The sequence below is a fragment of the Coenobita brevimanus genome, chromosome 106 (assembly GCF_032717465.1).
Source record: "Coenobita brevimanus isolate Jiangsu-jjx chromosome 106, ASM3271746v2, whole genome shotgun sequence".
Taxonomy (NCBI): Eukaryota; Metazoa; Arthropoda; class Malacostraca; order Decapoda; family Coenobitidae; genus Coenobita; species Coenobita brevimanus.
Window position 1 is genome coordinate 4,288,905 of NC_137059.1, and position 20,869 is coordinate 4,309,773.

At 43.8% G+C, this 20,869-nt stretch overlaps 1 protein-coding gene across 7 annotated transcripts in view; it reads right to left on the reverse strand.

Moving 5' to 3' along the window:
* Window positions 1–20,869, reverse strand: part of LOC145416433 (uncharacterized) — an 83,820-nt gene that overhangs the window by 55,759 nt on the left and 7,192 nt on the right. For 4 of the 7 annotated variants that reach the window (XM_080285383.1, XM_080285382.1, XM_080285385.1 and 1 more), the window contains exons 2-6: window positions 19,287–19,425; window positions 6,585–6,687; window positions 5,167–5,353; window positions 4,128–4,398; window positions 2,104–2,205 (exon numbers count right to left, since the gene is read on the reverse strand). In XM_080285383.1, coding sequence (XP_080141509.1) covers window positions 2,104–2,205; window positions 4,128–4,398; window positions 5,167–5,353; window positions 6,585–6,687; window positions 19,287–19,418 — 795 coding nt within the window. In that variant the 5' untranslated portion in view covers window positions 19,419–19,425. Of the gene's footprint in view, window positions 1–2,103; window positions 2,206–4,127; window positions 4,399–5,166; window positions 5,354–6,584; window positions 6,688–17,126; window positions 17,200–19,286; window positions 19,426–20,869 lie in introns of those variants that run through there. The other 3 variants (XM_080285386.1, XM_080285384.1, XM_080285387.1) reach the window with 2 other exon arrangements.

Genomic DNA, 20,869 nt, shown 5'->3' on the forward strand with positions numbered 1-20,869 from the left:
ACCTCTACATGTCACCACTTCGGCGTTAACACCCACCGTCCATATTGAATACATGCTAGGGCTGTCTCATACAGGACTGGTGTATTGGTATTAGCGGGGGTATTTTTACGACATGTCGGCGGGTCTTCTGGTAGATCAGTAAAGCCTGATTTAATGAAACTCAAATCCTTAAACTGTTCCCTGCTCCAGCGGGTATTTGAACTTGGGTCCGTTAGAACGGCAGGCCACCTCTCTACCGATTGAGCCACGCCTCCTGATTGTGGGTGCTTAACAGTTGGCACCATGTAAGCAGGGGCATATCGACTACGGAAGGCAGGGCGACGAACCTTGGCAGAATGCACCTGGAACACTTGAAATGTGCTTTCATCGGAAAACATAACTTTTCTCCACTCATCCGATGTCCAGCGTGCAAACTTCTTGGCAAACTGAATGTGCTGCTTCTTTGTGCGGTCAGTGAGAAGCGGTTTCTTGGCTGCTGTGTGGCTTGGCAAACTCAGCTCCTTCTGCAAGCAGTGTTGGATAGTTCAAATTGAGACGTCTTGCAACAGCTGGGGATGCATTCTCTTCAATTCTACTGCTGTCAGACGAGGATTCTTGATTACTTCCCTCTTTAGAAGCGTATCTGTACCTCTGAAAGTCGTCCTCTTCTTTCCACCACCATGTTCATGCTCTGGTACGGCTTCAGGTGGCAGGCCGCGAGCTGCAGCAAGAATCTTCATGACGGTTGACTTTGCACGTTCAGTACGTTCACAAATCGTGTTGATAGGGACATTATCCTGTCACCATGCAATGATACGGACCCTCTCATCCCTTGAGCAGTACTTTCCAGGCATGAAAACTCGACTCTAGGAAAAAAAAACAGGGCAAACAGTAATGCATACGAAAAAAGAGGGAGGTGCAAGCTCGGAGCGACAGGAACATGTACTCCCAATCTCGCTTCCGGGCAAGCACTGACATGCTGAGTGTTTCACCACTTCCCACCAACACCAGATGAGTTGCCAGTTACTTCTTGCCCCCAAAATTCACTTGGTAGAGGTGGAAACACAAAGCAAGGACAGACAACTCTCCCACAGCAATTCTGTGTGTAGGTCCTAAATCAATTTGCGGTGGGTGTACAATTATTGTTACTTATATACCAAATCAAACTTTCATACTTTTCGTTTGAAGAATTGACATTTTTCATCAGTTGTGGGAAACAGCAACTGACGAATTTCAAATAGATTAGTTTTTGGCTGGGGAAAAAAAAAAAAAAAAAAAAAATCCTTGCTCACATAAAAAATGGTACCTAATAAGGCTAATACTTTACTTTCGTTTGAGTTTCACAAGAACTTGAAATAAGTGTTGAATAATAACAATGCTGATTCAGGAATGATCAGGGTACTTTCCCCAAATGGCACTGCATACTGTACTAAAGTCCTCAATGCTCTCACTGTATCCTGAAACTGAACTAAATATAAAGAATATTACATGAAAATAAGTCAAAACACTACTGAATTAAGGGTCATACCAAAGTGACTGGGGATTTCATAGCATTTTCTCTTAGCAATTAATTCTGCATATTACAACTTTAATACCCTCTCTTACATTATCAATACAATCTGTTTAAAATAAAAGAATATACAGTAAACAGCATACCAGACAATACTAAGATGTAACATGCACAACATTTCTGGGGGAGGTGGTGGCTCAACTGGTAGAGAGGTGGCCTGCAGTCCTAAAGGACCCTGGTTCAAATCCCCTCTGGGGTAAGGAACAGTTTATGGATTTGCAAAAAAAAAAAAAAAAAAAAAAAAAAAAAAAAAAAAACAGACTTGACTGACCTACTAGAAGACCCTCCGACATGTCGTAAAAATAACTCCACTAATACCAGTACACCATTCTTGATGGAGACAGCCATAGCACGTATTAAATATGGACAGTGGGTGTTAGCGCCGAAGTGGTGACACATGGAGATGTAGGAGATGGGCTTCAGGGATATGCCCTGAGGATAGGCCTTGAAGTCTTTGCCCCCCCCCCAAAAAAAGAGGGGGGGGGGAAGAAGACACTACAAAATCTACAATAGGTCATCTAGAACACAACCCTATGAATGATTTGTATACGTACAATATCACCCTGTTGTTCCAGTGCTGTCATGGCGGTGGTGGTCTGCTGGATGTAGCCCTGTACCTGCTGAAGCTTCTCCATGATCTTCTTGCTGTCTACACCCTACAAAAGCAAGAAAGTCATAGATATGAGTCATAGATGAACATTATTCTTTCATGACTAAACTTTTTATGGTGCTGACAATACTAAACATTTATGGTGCTGATAATACTGTAAATGAACTATGTGCCATTCTTAACAGACAGGATGTTTGTACTGATGCTGAAAGGGGCAAGAGGACTGGAAAATGTGGAGAGACTGGACATTTTATGAATGTGGCATACTACAAAAACACTTAATCTATATATTACGTACCACTCAGGAAAGCTATCCTAGTCATCCCTGATCAAATTACATGAGTATTCTTAACTTTGTCATCCTGAAGATGTCTTACCAAAGCTGAATAAAACTGGCTGGAACTTCACAGAATAAAATATAAACTCATATCAGGGTGTGGGGGTTACCAGATATTTTTAAACTCTACAGCATGGAATGTCATACCAAACATGAATACAAATGTCAAGTGTCAGCCAAGATAAAAGAGACATATCCGGGATGAAGTGTTTAAACAAACTGGCAGGAAGAACTGTATTGATGTTCATAAGCGATATGATGAATTATTTTAACCCCTTCAAAACAGTTACATCTTTGATATCTTCTTCTTCCTATCACCATAAGATCTTCAGGGCTGGATAATTTTCTCAAACTGGTGATGGATGGTATAGCCTTATATAACCTCATCACTAAAAGTCATCAGTTGAATAAGATTGTCAAGAGACAGCAAGAATAAACTACAAAAACACATCACCAGATTCAACGAGTTAACAAAGGAGAGCTGCTATGTTGCCAATACTCTGCTCACAAACCTTACCTTTTAATCAACACTGGATGAAGTTAAAATCATGATGCATACTTTATGGACATAAAAGCTTTGGCTTTGATATAGAGCACTGTACATCAACAGACATTACTGTATTACAGGAGTAGAGTACTGTGCTTCCAGCAGTTGTAGCCCCAAGTTCATATGAAATGTGAATCTGGTGGTCTCCTGAATGAAGTTCCCTTCTTCTTCAGTCCACCATCCTCCCTTTGAGGGGATAGGAAACAGACTAAGGGACATTTGTATAACCAAGTAGCTCCATTTCTCAGTCATACCAGTGCCACCAAATGAAGGCATCCCTCACCAGCACCTGCAGTGCAGCAAACCCTCTTTACAAATAGCCACCATTTACGGAATTCAACTTAATGAACTATGAGCCAACCAAACAATGTCCTTTTTTTTTTTTCTTTTAAACATGAAAATAAAAAAAAGGGGGGGTTCAGTACAGCAGATGCAGCTGACTGACTGATTAAATGGCACTGCGCAAATTGTAAAGGTCTCTGCCACTAATCTGCCACTTACCTAGTTGGTTTTATTGTATATCGACTCCATAATTTATTATGAATTTAAAATGCGGTAATTTTTTATACATATGTTTGTATACAGTACTAAGTTGAACAATAACACAGTCAAACCAAAAAAAAATAAAACACAGTAGCTACACGAACACTTTGCACAGTACAAGCTATGTGGGGAAATAATGAACCTGGGTTCATACAATAAAATGAATACCATTACTGAATATCAGATTTAAATGAGCTTTTCAATTTAATGACTCACAGTTCCCCTCATTTACTTTACTTCAATATACAGTACATAAAGTTTACTTTATTCACTGCCAGCATGACATGGATTACCAGTAAACACTATGGGTCATACTCCTGTCAGTCAGGGAGCATTCCTAGCACCTCTTCCTTGACAATTATACTCTTTTATATTATTTAAGGGTATATATGAGTATTTTTCACATTTGCACAGATTTCATAAGATACTGGGATATAACAACATACCTGATAAAGAAACACACCAGTAAGGTAGAGGTGCCAGGGAACATCTTAGCTGACAAGAATACAGGTCTCCCGTAACACACAAAGGAATATCGTACCGTCATGTTGACACCAACCATGCTATTAACAGCATTGGCTATGTCCACATTAGAGGCTCCAGGGTTAGCAGCAGCAGCATCAGTGGCAGCAGCAGCAGAGGAAGTGGATGGTGCATTGGATGAGGGTCGAGGTGAGGCAACATCATCCACAGCCTGGTTGTTATTGGCATGGGGTTGGGTGGAGGAGGAGGGACTGGCAAGGGAGGCGGTTGAGGCGTTACTCACTCCAGACTCTGTGCGGGACCGGCTTGGTGATCGATCATGGTCTTGGCTGGGGATAAGAAGTAGTACTTATGTTTTGGTCTTGAACTCTGCTTTTGCTTTTTTTATTTTTAATAAATGAAGTATGTCTCAGCAGCAATTACCTCCTCTTTAGACACTCTCTCATGATTGTACACTATGCACCCATCATTAGTTGCATTTTCTAATGTTCAGTTTTGATATTAACTACAGGATAGATTATAGAAAGCTGCATATTAGAGTTCCAATGCTACCTATAAAACTGATTTAATTTAAAGAACCAGTAGTTACGGCAAAAGACGTTATTTTGGAACACACCCCTGACATACAATGAGGAATGTCTGTAATGTACTGTTATGGTCCCATAACCTACCTCCACTTATGTATGTTTTTATAAAAATGAAGTATAATTCAATATTAAGTATAACCTTGCACTTCCTCTAGCTTATCTAAGTCCATAATTTTATGTCATTACAACCCAGATTTAACTACAATGACAAGAATAATCTAAAGTTGTGATGCACTGTATTATTAAGAGCAAAAAACTGTCAAAAATTCTTTTCTAGCATAACATTTACAAATATTTTTCATTACTCCTTGGACATCACAGAGTACCCTTCCTCATATCTTTCCATCGTGTACTTCATGTAGCTATTCATCCTGTATACAATTTTCCAGTAACAAATTACACAGCCACAGCCAGCAGGAAGTGTCAAGGAACTCTTGCTCATGAAGGCACAGCCCCGTTCTCCTGATATCAACCTTTCATCCAGCACCCCTGTGGCTACATTAGGCCTACCTGGCATTATCTGTGCCATGATGTTCGTCTTCTGCATCTGAGAATGTCATGTTGAGGATGATGGACGAGAGCTGGTCGAGGGGCACTGAGGTAGGAACTCCAACAGTGTGGGGTGTGCGGGGATACGTGCGAGGTGTGTGCCGGCGAGGCTGGGGCAGGGTCTCCAGGAAAGGGCGTTGGCTGCGGTCTGCAGAGAAACATGAGACTGAGATGGTCAGGACTTCTGCAGAGCATAGGATATTGAAATGTTTAGATATCTGCAGAGAAACAGGAGACTGAGATGGCTCTGACATCTCCAGAGAAATGGGAAACTGTGATGGTTTGGACATAATCAGAGGATGGATCAGAGGTTATGTGAGGAAGAAGAGAAGTGTACAGGTACTTGACTGAGATGGTCTGGACATATTAAGAGGATGAACCAGGGACATGAGTGACAATGATAGAAGTACTGTACGATATACAGGTACCTTAGCTACCGACAGAGATGCAGACTGAGGAAGACGTGGGACAAGGCAGTGCAATGCTCTGGACATCTCAAGAGAATGAAAATGAGGAATTCTGTGAGAATGTGCAGAAGTTACTGGGTACCAGGCCATCAGTGGAGAGGGAAACATGGCACAAGGTGGTGTGATGGTTTCAACGTGCTGATAGGATGAACAAGTAAGTTAAGTGAGATGTAGAAGTACACCTGTAGAGGCACCAGGCCACTGACAGAGTGGTACACAGAGGAGGATATGACCACAGATCCAGATGTATTACTACAGAACTGGCACAGATATACAGTAAGGTTGTTGTTACTGCTGTTGTTGTTCTGGGTGAGCAATGCCAGTCTGCCTGGCTGAGCAGACCCATCATCTGCAGGCATGCCACTGCCCCTGAAGGACTATTTCCTTGCAGCAGACAGCACCTTACCACCGCAAGACACGGGGAAGAGTGTGGAGATTTGATAGGAGGAACAGGTGAATGAGTAAGAAGAAGTACTGAGTAAGAAAAAGTATGAATAAGAAGTGTGGGAGGGGAAAGAAAATACGAATAAGTAAGAAGTATAAGGTAACATGAAGAAGCATGGGAGGTGTGTGGATAACTGACACGGGCTTTGTAGACTGTTGACTGCTGAAGAGGATTAAAAAGTTAAAGGGGGGAAATTGCAATGGTGAGACTGAGAGGTGACTAAGATGAGGTGAAAGAGAAAGATGTTTGAGGGTGGAGGAAAATGAAATTGCACTGGTGTGGAGAGAACTAACCAGGGCTAGGTAGAATGTTAACTGCTGAAGAGGATTCTGAGGAGGAGATTGTGAAGAGAAAACTATGAAGAGGTGGAGGAGTAAGACGAGATAGAAGAGATTATAAAGACGAGTAGGTGTATCAAGAGGTATGGCAGAGGAGGGAGTGGCATAGAAGAAAATGGAATAACTAACCGGGGCTGCGTAGGATGTTGACGTCTGGTGGATGGCTGGCCTGGAGGAGATTAAGATATCGTTGCTCCTCCTCCAAAACCGCCTCAATTTCAACCAGGTCCTCCTGCACAAGGGAAGAGAACAGGGCGCATGTTTATCAAAGGATATTAGCAACTTTGGTCTATCAGTCAATCTATTTATCCACCTACCTATCTATCCAACTATCTACACACCCACTCATCCACCTATCTAACTATCTATTGTAAGTGGTATCTATCCATCGAGTCATCAATCCATCGATCCATCCATCCATCTCTCTATCTATTTATTGTCAGACGTACTAACTTGTCCTCTCATCAATTTGTCCTTTCTTCAGCTCACCCCACCCTCCCGTATATCCCTATCCACTTCATCCCTCCTCCTCCTCCTCAGTCTCCCCCACCCCTTCTCCCCTCTTTATCACTACTAAATATTAAGAATGGTTAAGTATCATCAAGAACCTTTTTATTTGGCATAATTATCAAGCTACTACAGTTGTCTGGTTCTGACAGAGATCCCCAGCCCTATTCAGCTCAGATGATGGTCACACATACACAGACTGGAGGGTTGATTTGACAAGTACCCATGGAGATTCATTCCTACCCCATAACGAAGGTTTATCAAATTTTGCATAGCTACAGTTTAATATTCAAGTTGTGGAAGTGGCCCAGTTCTGTCATATGAAAATAAACCTCCTATGGTTACTCGAATTTGATTTGAAGTGCTTAGTGGTTGAACAAGCCACAAAGATACACAAACATTCTTACACACAGCTCAAGTTTAGGAGAAATTGTAAAGGTGTGTCCAGGTAGTTTGTCCTGTGGTAGTGGTGAAGAACATGGGAATATTAGAAGAAAGGACAGCTGTGGTGGACCTATTGGGGAGGAAGAATAGGTATTGGGGTGGAAGAAAAGGTGTGGGGGAGGAAGAGGAGGTGTGGAGGAAGAAGGGGTGCGGGGGAGGAAGAAGGGGTGCGGGGGAGGAAGAAGAGGTGTGAGGGAGGAAGAAATGTGGGGGAGGAAGAAATGTGGGGGAGGAAGAAATGTGGGGGAGGAAGAAGAGGGGTGGGGAAGGAAGAAGAGGGGTGGGGAAGGAAGAAGAGGGGTGGGAAAGGAAGAAGAGGGGTGGGGAAGGAAGAAGAGGGATGGGGAAGGAAGAAGAGGGGTGGGGAAGGAAGAAGAGGGGTGGGGAAGGAAGAAGAGGGGTGGGGAAGAAAGAAGACATGTTGGGGAGGATGCAAAGGTGTGGGGGAGGAAGAAGATGTGTGAGGGAGGAAGAAGAGGTGTGAGGGAGGAAGAAGAGGTGTGGGGGAGGAAGAAGTATGGGGGAGAAAGAAATGTGGGGGAGGAAGAAGAGGTGTGGGGGAGGAAGAAGAGGTGTGAAGGAACAGGAAGCTGCACCATTCCTTCATTCCCCCACCACCTCACTTCACACATGGGGTACCGTACTATAATTTTTCTTGGCGCAAATACCACCGAACATCTTTTTCATTTTATTTTTTCCCTAATCAGGTGTTTTAAAGGGATATATGTATGTCAAAGGTCAAAACAAACAAATTTTAGAATCCCATGTTCTTGTATCTTCACTACTCATAATCAGCGCAGAAAGAAGTAGGGTTAATCAGTTTTATAGGTGCGTGGTGACCATCTTACATTTTCTTGGTAATGTTGGTCGTCTTTAATATATATTTAGACCACTCTTCCTACCACTGCACGAGCCGACTCACTTAAAGGGATACCTCAGGCTGTCAATGGGTTAAAGGAGATAATGCATTTTGGGGTACTGAATCAATAACCACGCTGCGATCTTTTTTATATATACTCTTGCTACCTCCACTCAAATTTATTCACCCTAAAAAAAGACCTCTCGTACTAGAAGAAGAAGAAGAAGAAGAAGAAGAAGGAAAAAAAGAGGAGAAGGAGGACAAGGAAGAGGAGGATACAGTTAAAAGTCTAGTATAAAACTCTAGTGAATAATCTAGAACCACGTGTAGTGTGCAGGCGCCTTCAGTAGTGTGGTTGGTTGGGCCGGCGTCAATGACTAACCTGGGATGGTTATTTCGGTACAGTTGGCACCTTCGCCCTAGTCTAACACACCAACACTCCTGCCTCTATCACCCCCCCTTATCTCTCTCTCTCTCTCTCTCTCTCTCTCTCTCTCTCTCTCTCTCTCTCTCTTTCTCTCTCTCTCAGTAGAATTTACTTCCTCATAACACCTGCATTTCACTCATTTCCCCTCTTTCAATCCCCATTCTCTCTCTGTCTCTGTCTGTCTGTCAGTCTGTCTGTCTGTCTGTCTGTCTGTCTGTCTCTCTCTCTCTCTCTCTCTCTCTCTCTCTCTCTCTCTCTCTCTCTCTCTCTCTCTCTCTCTCTGATATTCTATGCAATTAGCAGAGTTTTGTTTCAGAATACATCCTCGTCTTATCTGTGACTTTCCCTTCTTCCTTCTTTCTTTTTCTTTGACCCCCTTCCCCTCTCTCTGACAGTCTATGTACAGTAATTCCCAGTTTTTTTTTCTCAGTACAACGCGTCTCGTTTGCCAATTCCCCTTCCTCGTTTCTTTCCCCACCACCTCTCTCTCTCTCTCTCTCTCTCTCTCTCTCTGTAATTGCAATTTTAATTCCAAACACACCAGAGTTTCATCTATTATTTTCTCTTTTCCTATGCCAAGTCAGAGTAAAATAACAACAGTTCGACATAAAGTAGTACAGCAGCTGCAACCCCAGACTCATCGGAATGTGAACCCAGTGGACTGCAGACTGAATTTAACCATCTGAGGTCCACCATCCTCCATTTGGGGGAGTAGGGAGGGAACTGAGGGATGTTTGTATGACTAAACAGTGGATCCACCCAGTCATATCAGTGCCAACACGTGAAGGCATCCCTCTCCGCATCCGTTCGCCATCAAAAGCACACTCAATAAGAAACCCAAAATAAAATGGCAATCACGCTGGCCTCCCTCCAATTCTAATCGTGGGGAGTGTGGGTGCACCTTATGACCTTATCTATTATGACCTCATATCGACATTAATCACCCCTAACGTTAATTATGCAACACAAAAAGGAACGCCTGGTGGTCTAGTGGGTTACGGACCTCCAACCTGATGGGGTAACTAAGGGTTTGCATCTGAGGGAGGGTTGGGATTTACTTCTCACGTAATGCTACTCATGGAAGGCACACTGGTCACCCTTATCTTAAATGGCAGGACTGAGTAGCTTAACCCAGGGCCCTTACGTTCCTGAGAGAGAGAGAGAGAGAGAGAGAGAGAGAGAGAGAGAGAAAGAGAGGGGGGGGGGATATGTAGGTGAAGAAGGAAAGCAACGGGAGGAGGAGGAGGAGGAGAAAAAGAAGAAAATGAAACAGAAAAGAAGACTGAGATTTAACCCCTTCAACACCATCCCTCATTTTATCATTTCCTCAGCTAATTCCAGATGATTTTACTCAGATAAGAATTTCAGATTTGGAGGGGTTTGATGCAGCCTCTATTAAACCCCTCCTATCCAACGTCTTTCCTCAGCTGGATAAAACCGTCTGAAAGCACCACGAATAAACTAAAAAAAAAAAAAACGAAAATGGTCACCACATTGAAGATTAAAAGAAAACTACAGTGAGAAACAAAATGAGCATCAGAACCTGTGTTAAGTTTACGCCTCTCTCTCTCTCTCTCTCTCTCTCTCTCTCTCTCCTCTCTCTCTCTCTCATAAAAGCCCCCATAATTTTACACTCTCAGCGAACCCAGGGCCAAACAAACACAAGGCATGGGGAACAATAGGGTGTTATGCTCGTTCAAGGGCGTCACACAATAACGCTTGGTAGAGGGCGCCAGGAAATTGCTTTAAATTGGTGGTTCTCTACGGGGGGAGGGAGGGAAATTTCCAAAAGGGGGCGAAAGGACCCACGAGAGAGAGAGACACACAGACACAGAGAGAGAGAGAGGCATTGATTTATATTCAGTCTATGCACCAGCCTCCAAAGCACATAGTTCTTCGTACCCGTGTAAAAAGTTAGCGTCTTTTCTTCACTCACTGTCGCCTGGTCACCCTCTCTCTCTCTCTCTCTCTCTCTCTCTCTCTCTCTCTCTATCTCTCTCTCTCTCAAATAAAGATATCAAGAAGCCTACATCCCAGTTATAAAAAGGCAGAGCATCAAAAATCTGGTTTTCGTTCCTAATCCGTACGTAAATCAGTCCTGCCATTTTTACCATTTCTTTAAAATTCCATAAACTAACTGCCAATACCTCGCCACGTCCACGGAAACAGGAAACTGTGATGGTCTGGACATGTCGAAAGAAATGGATCTGAGGTTAGGCTAGGTGAGGTGTAGAAGAGGAGTGGTAATGGACTGAGAGAGGTACTTTGGACATCTTTTTCACCTCCTCTCTCATACCTTTTCCTCTTTCCCCTGCCACACCTTTTCCTTCTCCCTCTCTCACACCTCTTCCTTATCCTCCCTTTCTCACACATACTCTTTCTCCTGCCTCTCGCATTCATACTTGTTTCTTCGACTGACCAATGCTTAATTATGTGAACCAAACATTAATAATCATCGATACGCCTGCAAACTGAAAGAATGTAAATTGCTTTGTGTGTGTGTGTGTGTGTGTGTGTGTGTGTGTGTGTGTGTGTGTGTGTGTGTGTGTGTGTGTGTGTGTGTGTGTGTGTGTGTGTGTGTGTGTGTGTGTGTGTGTGTGTGTGTTTCTTTTTTACAAACAGGGAAATTGAGAAATAAAAAGTGGTTAGAAATACATGTGTTGATTTGGTGTTTGAGACTGTCACCAGAATATGATGCTAGTCACAAGGAAGTGCTATGCAATGGATGTAGAGCCGTAGTATCGTTCTTTTCTGTTAATGAGCTATGTTATTTAAGGTGCAAAGGTACGAAAATCTGGGCCAAGCGGAGATGAAAGGAGCATTGTGTCGTGTTTCTTATCGTGACCCATCTTCAGACGATTTTCTTCAACTTAAAGAGAATTTTTCATCTCCATAAACGCCTTCATTAATAAATTTTGTGCTGGGAGAGGGACGCCTTCTTGTGATGGCACCAACTTCACCGGGCAGAGCAGCTATCTGGTTATATAAACGTCCCTCAGTGATCAAGCCCCTCCCTATCCCACAAAATGAAGGATGGTGACCTGCAATAAGAAGGGCAACTCCAGCCAACAGAGGCCAGTGTCATGTTATTTGTTCGACATATTCCACTGTGTTCTGTATTTAGCCCCCCCCCCTCTCTCTCTCTCTCTCTCTCTATCTATCTATCTCTCTCTCTCTGTCTATGGGGTGGTGGTGGTGTATTGGTTAGGTCATCCAGCCTGTAAACGGAACAGCACGAGTTGGGATTTGGGCCTGATCACTCCCTAAAGCTCGTTTCCCCCTTGTCCCTGTTCACCCAACGGCACAATTGGGGACCTGGATATAAGTTAGATTGTTGCATGTTTACTGATGGAAGATTGTAACGGTATAATCTGACTGCCTTCATGATTCCCGCACAGTTGATAGGCGCTAATCTAGGTCTTCTCCCCCTCCTTCTTCATCTTCTTCTCTTTTACTTCTAGTTATTTCTTCTTTTCTCCTCCTCCTCTTTTTCTTCTAGTTCTTCTTCTAATCTTGCTCCTCCTTCTCTTTTTCTTCTAATTCTTCTTCTTCTTTCTCCTCCTTTTCTTCTAGTTCCTCCTCCTCCTCCTCCTCCTCCTCTCCTCTCTCTTCTGTTCTTCTTTTCTCCTCTTCCTCTTTTTCTTCTAGTTCTTCTTCTCTTACTCCTGCTTCTCTTTTTCTTCTAGTTCTTCTTCCCTTCTTCCTCTTCCTCCTCCTCCTCTCCCCTTTCGTCTGTTACATCACCCATATTTTCCCCCTGCACTGGGTCTAACATTTGGCACGCAAACTCAGTATGACAACACCCCCAGGGACCCAGATTGACCTGTCACGAGGCGGTATATCACCATCAGACTAAAGGCCATGAACTCTTTAACCTCTTCTTTCCCTGACGCATTACAGATTTACCTCCCCCAACGAAATTAAAAGAGGTTACCGGTATGTACTCACCCGTATGTCTGTTGGTCTGTCTGTCAGTTTGTGGACAAGATATTTCAAAAAGCTGTTACCGGATTGCAACGAAATCTGGTGGACAGGTGGGCGCTAGGTAAAGGAAGAGTTGCTTAGATTTTGAGGCGGATCCACATCTGAATGCAAAAATAAAACAAAAATTCTATTGGCGTCGCCAGAGGTATGCCTTCTCTAAGACTGTAACATGACAGGCCTAAACCAAAATATGAATTACCACCGGCACCGACAACAGACAGAGGTTGGTTTATAAATAATTACATTGGCGCTGGCGATGGTATGCGCTCTCGGAGGACTCTCAGGTTACTTCTTGCTGCAATCAGACTACTTTATTCAGTTTTTTAGAGTCCCTGGTATACTCTTTACCTTAACTTGGCCTAAAACTGGCTTATCTCCATCTTGAATGCCGAGTTGGAAGTACAGATTAACATTAGACTATGAAGCTAGTCTCTCTCTCTCTCTCTCTCTCTCTCTCTCTCTCTCTCTCTCTCTCTCTCTCTCTTTAACCCCATTCCCTAAATTCACAATTGGAATATGGCGTGGAACATTTGGAGCACAACACTTCCCCCTGCTGACGTACTTATAAATATTCTTGCTACCACCGGACAATTTTATTCAGCTTAGAGAAAATATCAGAATAGTGAAGGAATGCATGAAGGCTGTGTCTAACCCCTCCAGTTCAAAAAGTATCTCTCCTACAGTTAAAAGCGTCCATAGCCTTAAACACACACACACACACACACACACACACACACACACACACACACACACACACACACACACACACACACACGTCACCAAACTAAAAGGGGGTCAATCTCTAAGGGGACATGCATCAGAGGAAAAAGGTAAAATTCACTGGTGCAGCGATAAGCAAGGATTCGCAACTGTTCTTTGCCAGTACATTTTTCGTTCCTCACCAGAGAACTACGAATAGCCTTCCTTCTCGTGTGTGTGTGTGAGTGTGTGTGTGTGTGTGTGTGTGTGTGTGTGTGTGTGTGTGTGTGTGTGTGTGTGTGTGTGTGTGTGTGTGTGTGTGTGTGTGTGTGTGTGTGTGTGTGTGTGTGTGTGTGTATTCCTCACAAAAAAACAGTGAAAGTAGAGAAGTGACCACAAATCTCTTAATCTCGTCCCTCTTAAACTGCAAAGACACATGAATGCAACCCATGTGCTAGGCAGGGAAGTCGCCACAACCCCAGATCAATATATACGCGGGAATTTCAGGACCCACTTTAGCTTTTTAAAATACGCTGGGAATACGTGGTCATTACTATACCACCCTAAGGAAATGATAGTGAAATTAAAGTCCATTTCCCCCCGCCCCCTGTAGGTTTATGGAATCTGTCTGTCTGTCTCTTTGTCTGTCTGTCTGTCTGTCTGTCTGTCTCTCCTAAACATACCGGTACAACCCTTCACTACCTGAGATGCCAGGTAAAGAGGAGGAGGGGGAGAAAAAGGAACAGGCGGAGGAAGGGGTGGATGAAAGAGGACGAGGGAAAAGAGAGGAATAGGAAGAGGAAAATGAAGAGGAAGAGGGAAAATAGAGGAAGTGGAAGAGGAATGCCGAAAGCGACGGAGAGAGAGAGAACCACGTGGCCCTTACTCGCCGAACCAAACACATGCACCGAAATAGCCAGGATGAGTCCACTGGCAGAGGGGAGGAAAGAGGGAGGCAGAATGTGAGGGAGGGAAAGGGGAGGGAAAAGAGTGAGGGAGGGAAAGGGGAGAGAAAAGAATGTGAGGGAGGGAAATGGGGGAGAAAAAGAGTGAGAGTGAAGGAGGGAGAGGGGAGAGAAAAGAATGTGAGGGAGGGAAATGGGGGAGAAAGAGTGAAAGTGAGGGAGCGGGAGGAGAAAGAATGAAAGGAGACAAGAATGCGAGGAGGGGAGGGAGAAAGAGAGAGAGGGAGGGCAGGGGTGAAGGAAAGGTGAGGGGAGGAAGATAGTGGGGTAAGTGAAAGGGGAGAGAAACGTGAGGGGAGGGAAGGTGAGAGAAGAATGTGAGGGAAGAAGAGAGGGAAACAGAGGGATGAGGAAAGGGTGAATGGAGAAAAGAGTAAGGGAGGAAAAATGAATGAAGACGGAGGAAAGAAAGTGAGAGGGAGGTTGAGAAGGGAGAGGAGAGGGAAAATACAGGGGAGGACAGGAGTGGGCAGCGAAAGGGGTAAATGGGACGCACAAGTGAGGGGAGACAGGAGGGAAGGAGGGGAGAAAAGTGAGGGGAGGAAGGGAGAGGGGAGGGAAGGGGGAGTGAAAAGTGAGGGGACAGAGGGGTGAAGAAGGCAGAGGGGAGGGAATGTGAAGGATAGAGTGTAAGGGAGGTATAAGAGGAAAATGTGTGGGGAGGGAAAGGAAGTATGAGGGAGGGGAAGTCAGAAGGAGGATAAGGATGAGAGAAACTGACGACGGGAAAGGGAGGAAGTGAGAGAGGTAGACAGAAGAGAAAGAGAGGTAGATGGAAGGGAATGTAAGAGGAGGGAAGGAGGAGGGGAGGTAGGAGAGAGAGAAAAGAAGTGTAAATTTAGGTAAACAATGAGGAAGGTGGAGGGAAGGAAGGAAGAGGGAGGAAGGTAGAAGGAAGGAAAGAGGGAGGAAGGCAGAAGGAGGGAAAGAGGGAGGAAGGTAGAAGGAAGGAAAGAGGGAGGAAGGTAGAAGGAAGGAAAGAGGGAGGAAGGCAGAAGGAGGGAAAGAGGGAGGAAGGCAGAAGGAAGGAAAGAGGGAGGAAGGTAAAAGGAAGGAAAGAGGGAGGAAGGCAGAAGGAAGGAAAGAGGGAGGAAGGTAGAAGGAAGGAAAGAGGGAGGAAGGCAGAAGGAAGGAAAGAGGGAGGAAGGTAGAAGGAAGGAAAGAGGGAGGAAGGCAGAAGGAGGGAAAGAGGGAGGAAGGTAGAAGGAAGGAAAGAGGGAGGAAGGTAGAAGGAAGGAAAGAGGGAGGGACGAAGAGTGAAGCAGTGATGGGGAAGGAAAAAGGAGACAGGGGTGAGGGAGTGACGGAGGAAAGAGTGAAGGTGGTGGAGTGGAGGAGAAGAGAGAGAGAGAGAGAGAGAGAGAGATGCGGAAATGGAAGCCAGAAACGAACTGCGAAAGCAACAAAAATATCACAAGGAGGGTGGGAAGAGGTGTAGCAAGCATCTCTTCACCCCAACCTACCTCACTGCTGGTTTGTGGGGGAGGGGAGGGGGAAGAAAACAGAGGGGAGGAAGGGAGTGGGTATGGGAGAGGGGTAAATGGGAAGCACAAGGGAAAGAAGAGACTAGGGAAGAGGGAGAGAAAAGTGAAGGGAGGGGAGGGGAGAGGGGTGGGAAGAGAGTATACTATAGTGCAAGAGGGCAGACTAGAGTGAAAGTGAGTATGACGGGTTAAAGGAGTGTTAAAGTGAGTGGCATTAACCCAAAGTGTGAATGAGAGTGAATAAGTGAGTGAAGAGTTGCATGAAAGTGAAAGAGGAACTGTGCTTGGGTGATGATGAGTGAGAGTGAGTGAGTTAGTGTGATAGTGAGATTGATACTGGCCTAGAGTGAACAGTGAACGTGAAAATGGAATATTCAAAGCTGTGTGTGTGTGTGTGTGTGTGTGTGTGTGTGTGTGTGTGTGTGTGTGTGTGTGTGTGTGTGTGTAATTCACCGGGTCGGTTAGGATCACTTGATGGTCGTGATGGTCAGCTTTTACCCTACCGGAGCGGAGCTGAGAGCTCATATAGTCCGATCTAAGGGCAAGGCTGTGACCTTCACAAACCCACACACCCGTCCCCTTGCTCAAGGGGGACAGTAACCACCCACTTCGTCAGTGAAACTTTTCGCAACCTGAGCAAGGCGCGAACTCCCGTCTACCAGATGGCAAGCGAGAACGTTACCACTGCGCCAGCGTGTGTGTGTGTGTGTGTGTGTGTGTGTGTGTGTGTGTGTGTGTGTGTGTGTGTGTGTGTGTGTGTGTGTGTGTGTGTGTGTTTGAGAGTGAGAGTGAGAGAGAGAGAGTGAGAGTGAGAGAGAGAGAGAGAGGTTATTCTTGGGTGAAGTGCATGCTAATATGGCAATTAAAAGGAAAATACAATACAGACAAACACTAAGGAACAATACTTACTAACACAGGGAGTGAAACTGAGCAGAGGCACTAATTTAGAGTGAAAAATGAGAGTGAGTTAATGTGAGTGAGAATTAACGTGGCCTTGGGTTCTTTCTTCCTTGCATAAAAAAAAAGTAAGCAAAATTAGTGTAAAAGTGAGAATATTGCTAACCTTGAGTGAGCACTGAGCGAAACTGAGTCCGTGTGAAAATGTAAGAAGCACCAAATCAGAGTGAAGAGTGAGTGAAAATGAGTGTGACTGTAGGTAGCACTAACCATGAGTGGAGCGAGTGAATGTGAGTTGGAGTAGTGTGAAAGTGACAAAAACACTAACCTAGAGTGGAGGGAAAATGAGCTAGTTTAAAAGTGAGAGTATGAGTGAAAGTGGGCTAATGTGAGAGTAGCACTAACCTAGAGTGAGAGGTGTGGCTGGTCCTCACGCTGCTGCTGTTAATGCCACACTGCTCTCACTCTCTACCTGCTGCCAACTCTCTCTCTCTCTCTCTCTTACTTGCTCTGCCTTCATTCTACTGTACTTCTCTTTACTCAATCTTTTATTGCTCTCTCTCTCTCTCTCTCTCTCTCTCTCTCTCTCTCTCTCTCTCTCTCTCTCTCTCTCAAGCTTTCTTGCTGTTACTGTATATAATTTTCTTTTACTTCTTTTACTAGATTAAGTATCATATAATACATGGGCAGAATAACCTCATTGGGATCCTAAGGTCTGTCTATGTAACTCAATTTTATCATAAAAAAGAGCAACTTTATCATACTGCGGGGATTAATGAAGGTGATATACAACCCCTTCAGTCTGAGAAATCTCTCCTAGACAAAGCATCTGGGGTGAGCAACAATAAACTATATGCTGTACACCATCCCCATGCCAAATAGGTTGAAGAGGACGAGTATGTGGCGCCTGCTGACAAGTTCACACCATCCAGCATGGATATAAAACTTGTGACAGGAAATTTTGGGCTCCCGTGTCACTAACCTGGAACCAGTTCTGGGCCATTTCTCTTTGCTGACTTTTTTCAGTTTTTTAATAATGCAGAAAAAAAAATAAAAAAAGCAAGCATATTCTCCTAAACATTTTCCTCTGTCTACAGTCTGCTTCATACATATTATACAAATAGCTTCCAAAGTTATTACTTCATGACTTGGAGGTTCAAAAGGCATAAGAACATTTGATTCAATGATATTTCCACTGCAGTCCAGGAGAGAGAGTGTAAGATTATCATTATTCCAGCCAGTAACGCTTGTAATTGACATCAAAACATTCAATCATGGAGTCCCCATGGGAAGGAGGGGAACATTAACATCCCCAACTCTGGCTCTCTTTCCTTGTGATGATCATCTAAGATGTCTTAGATCACTGTCTGATTCACTTTCCATCAGTCTGTTGGTCATGCTTCCTCTATGGTAAGCAACACATCTCTAAACTTACCTCTTCCTTATTGAAGCTCACCAGACTGGTTAATGACAATAGTCCCTACTCTCTTTTATTTTGTAGCTATTTCAAAGCCAAAGGTAACTGATATATGGACAATTAAATACTGAAGTCCATTCACTGCTCCTCCTCCTATTTTGTAACTCAATAGATTCTTGAATACAATCTGGTGGACTGAACTGCATAGTCATTCATCTGTCAGTGGCAATATGCATCTTTATCCACTGCATCTCATTCAAGTATCAACATCCAACAACCAGAAAAAGTCAAGGGAGGTGAATGAACTTTGGTACCAGGTATCTGACTATACCAGCATAACCTAATTTGTTCTCAAGTCCCTGAACTTAATTCTTCTAAATTCTCTACACTGTGGCTACTGGCCATCTTGTCACGCTTTGACTAAATACATCTGATGTTTACTTATCCCCTAACTTTGCCAACAATCTACACTTCCTTAACTACCTGTAGCTCACTTCTAAAGTGAAATACATTCCTTCCACTTCTTTCTATGAAATCCCCCAATTAAGGCATTCCAGTGTTCACCATCACCATTAGCTCTCCTTTCCATTTACTACTCTACCTTGTGAATAAGTCTAAATGTTTCTAGATCCTCAGTGATCAAGAGAAGCCTTGGAGTTCCAACATTACTGACTTTGCCTTGCAGCCAATGTTTATGCTTTTTTTTTTTTTTTTTTTTGTAACTAGTTGAGCTCCTCCCATTACAAACTTATCTCGGTAATCTTTCACTTCACTCCAGTAACACCAGTAGATCCTCCAACAAAGTGGCACTTATGGCACTGAGCTGAAAGGGGACAGGATTATTCCCCCCAGCTAGACCTAGAGAGATCATTATAGCCCTGAGTTGAAAGGGTATAGAAGCCTTCTTCATGTTATAATAGATGTGCTACATGTATATTCTTTTCCTTAACTTGACCCAGACTTTCATCCTTTTGCACCTTATTTCAAGAAGGACAGTAATCCTGTTTATGGCATTTCTTTGTGACCAGCACCATCCTCCAGTATAAAATCTACTGTACTGATAAAACTCTGTAATCAAAATGAGGATGTCAATTTTAGGCCAGCTTAAAGTAAAATGAGTACAGTGGCAGCAGAGTTAGTGTACTTACCAAGTGCAGGAAAGAGTCTGCCTGGCCATGATGGCCCCTGCCCAGCTGCTGACCCAGGTTGCTGGTGTCAAGGTTGTGGTTGCGGCCACGCTCATTCACACGCTTCTGCACTCGACACCCCTTCACTGGCATCTTGCATCTGAAATGACACACATCACCATTTATTATCATCATAATGACCTATTTCATCCACTCAAGCCCCTAAAATCCTGGACTTCACCTCACAAGCATAACCATCCACACCTAAACACATTCTCTCTCTCTGGTGCCAGTGGGTCCCATATTACCGGTACCCCCTTCATTGTGCAGGAGTTGGAGGCTAACCTACCACAGGCCTACTCTAGATCATTTAAAGGCAGGAGACTGAACCATGCCCTTGGTTGCTTTTTACATGACAAATACCACAAGAATTAAAATTGTAACACTGTATATACATCAGCCAAAGCCTTTTCTAACCAAAGTTTACCACCAGATAACACAAACTTTAGGTTCATACCATAAGGAAAGCACACTTCTTGTTAATGGTCTTGTTTAACATAATTTGATGAAAAGAATACCATAGGGGCATTTGTCTTCTTAGTATAATAGGAAAAGTGTATGGTAGGATACTTATTGACAGAGTTAGAGAAAGAACAGAGAAATTAGTTGGAGAAGAACAGGGAGGCTTTAGGAAGTGAAGAGGTTGTGTGGATCAGATATTCATTCTTAGATCTTTAGTGGAAAAGTTTCTAGAGAAGGGAAAGAAGTTGTATGCAGCTTTCATGGATTTGGAGAAAGCATATGACAGGGTGGACAGACAAGGATTGTGGAAAGTGTTAAGAATATATGGAGTAGATGGGAAGTTGTTGAATGCTGTGAAGAGTATGTACAATGGTGCGAAGGCTGCAGTGCGTGTGGATGGTGAACTAAGTGAATTTTTCTCTTTGAAAGTTGGGCTGAAACAGGGATGTCATGTCTCCACGGTTGTTCAATCTGTACATGGATGGGGTAATAAAAGAGGTACAAGGTAGGGTAGTGGATGTTGGAGTGGCCCTGGTGAGAGAGGATAGTGTTTGGAAACTCCCTGTACTGTTGTTTGCAGATGATACTGTGTTGTTGAGTGAAGACGAAGGGGAGCTGCAAGGCTTGGTGGATGAGTTTGGGAGAGTGTGTAAGAAACAGAATCTAAATGTGAATGTAGGGAAGAGTAAAGTGATGGTCTTTGAGAGAGGTGACGTCAGTGAATGTACAGCGAGGTTGGATGGTGAGGAATTGGAAAATGTGAATACATTTAAGTACTTGGGTAGTATGATGAGTAAGGATGGAGGTTTGGAGGGTGATGTGCTTGAAAGGGTACAGCAGGGAAGAAAGGTTGCTGGTTCTTTGAAAGCAGTGATAAGAAACAGGGAAGTGAGCATGGAAGTGAAAAAGTTACTACATGACAGTATTGTGATACCAACTCTAACGTACGGAAGTGAAGCTTGGACGTTGTTGGAAGGACACAAGTCAAGAGTGACAGCAGTAGAAATGAGTTATTTAAGAGGAGCCTGTGGAGTCACATGGAGAGACAGGCTGACGAATGACGATATAAAGGAGCGTTGTGG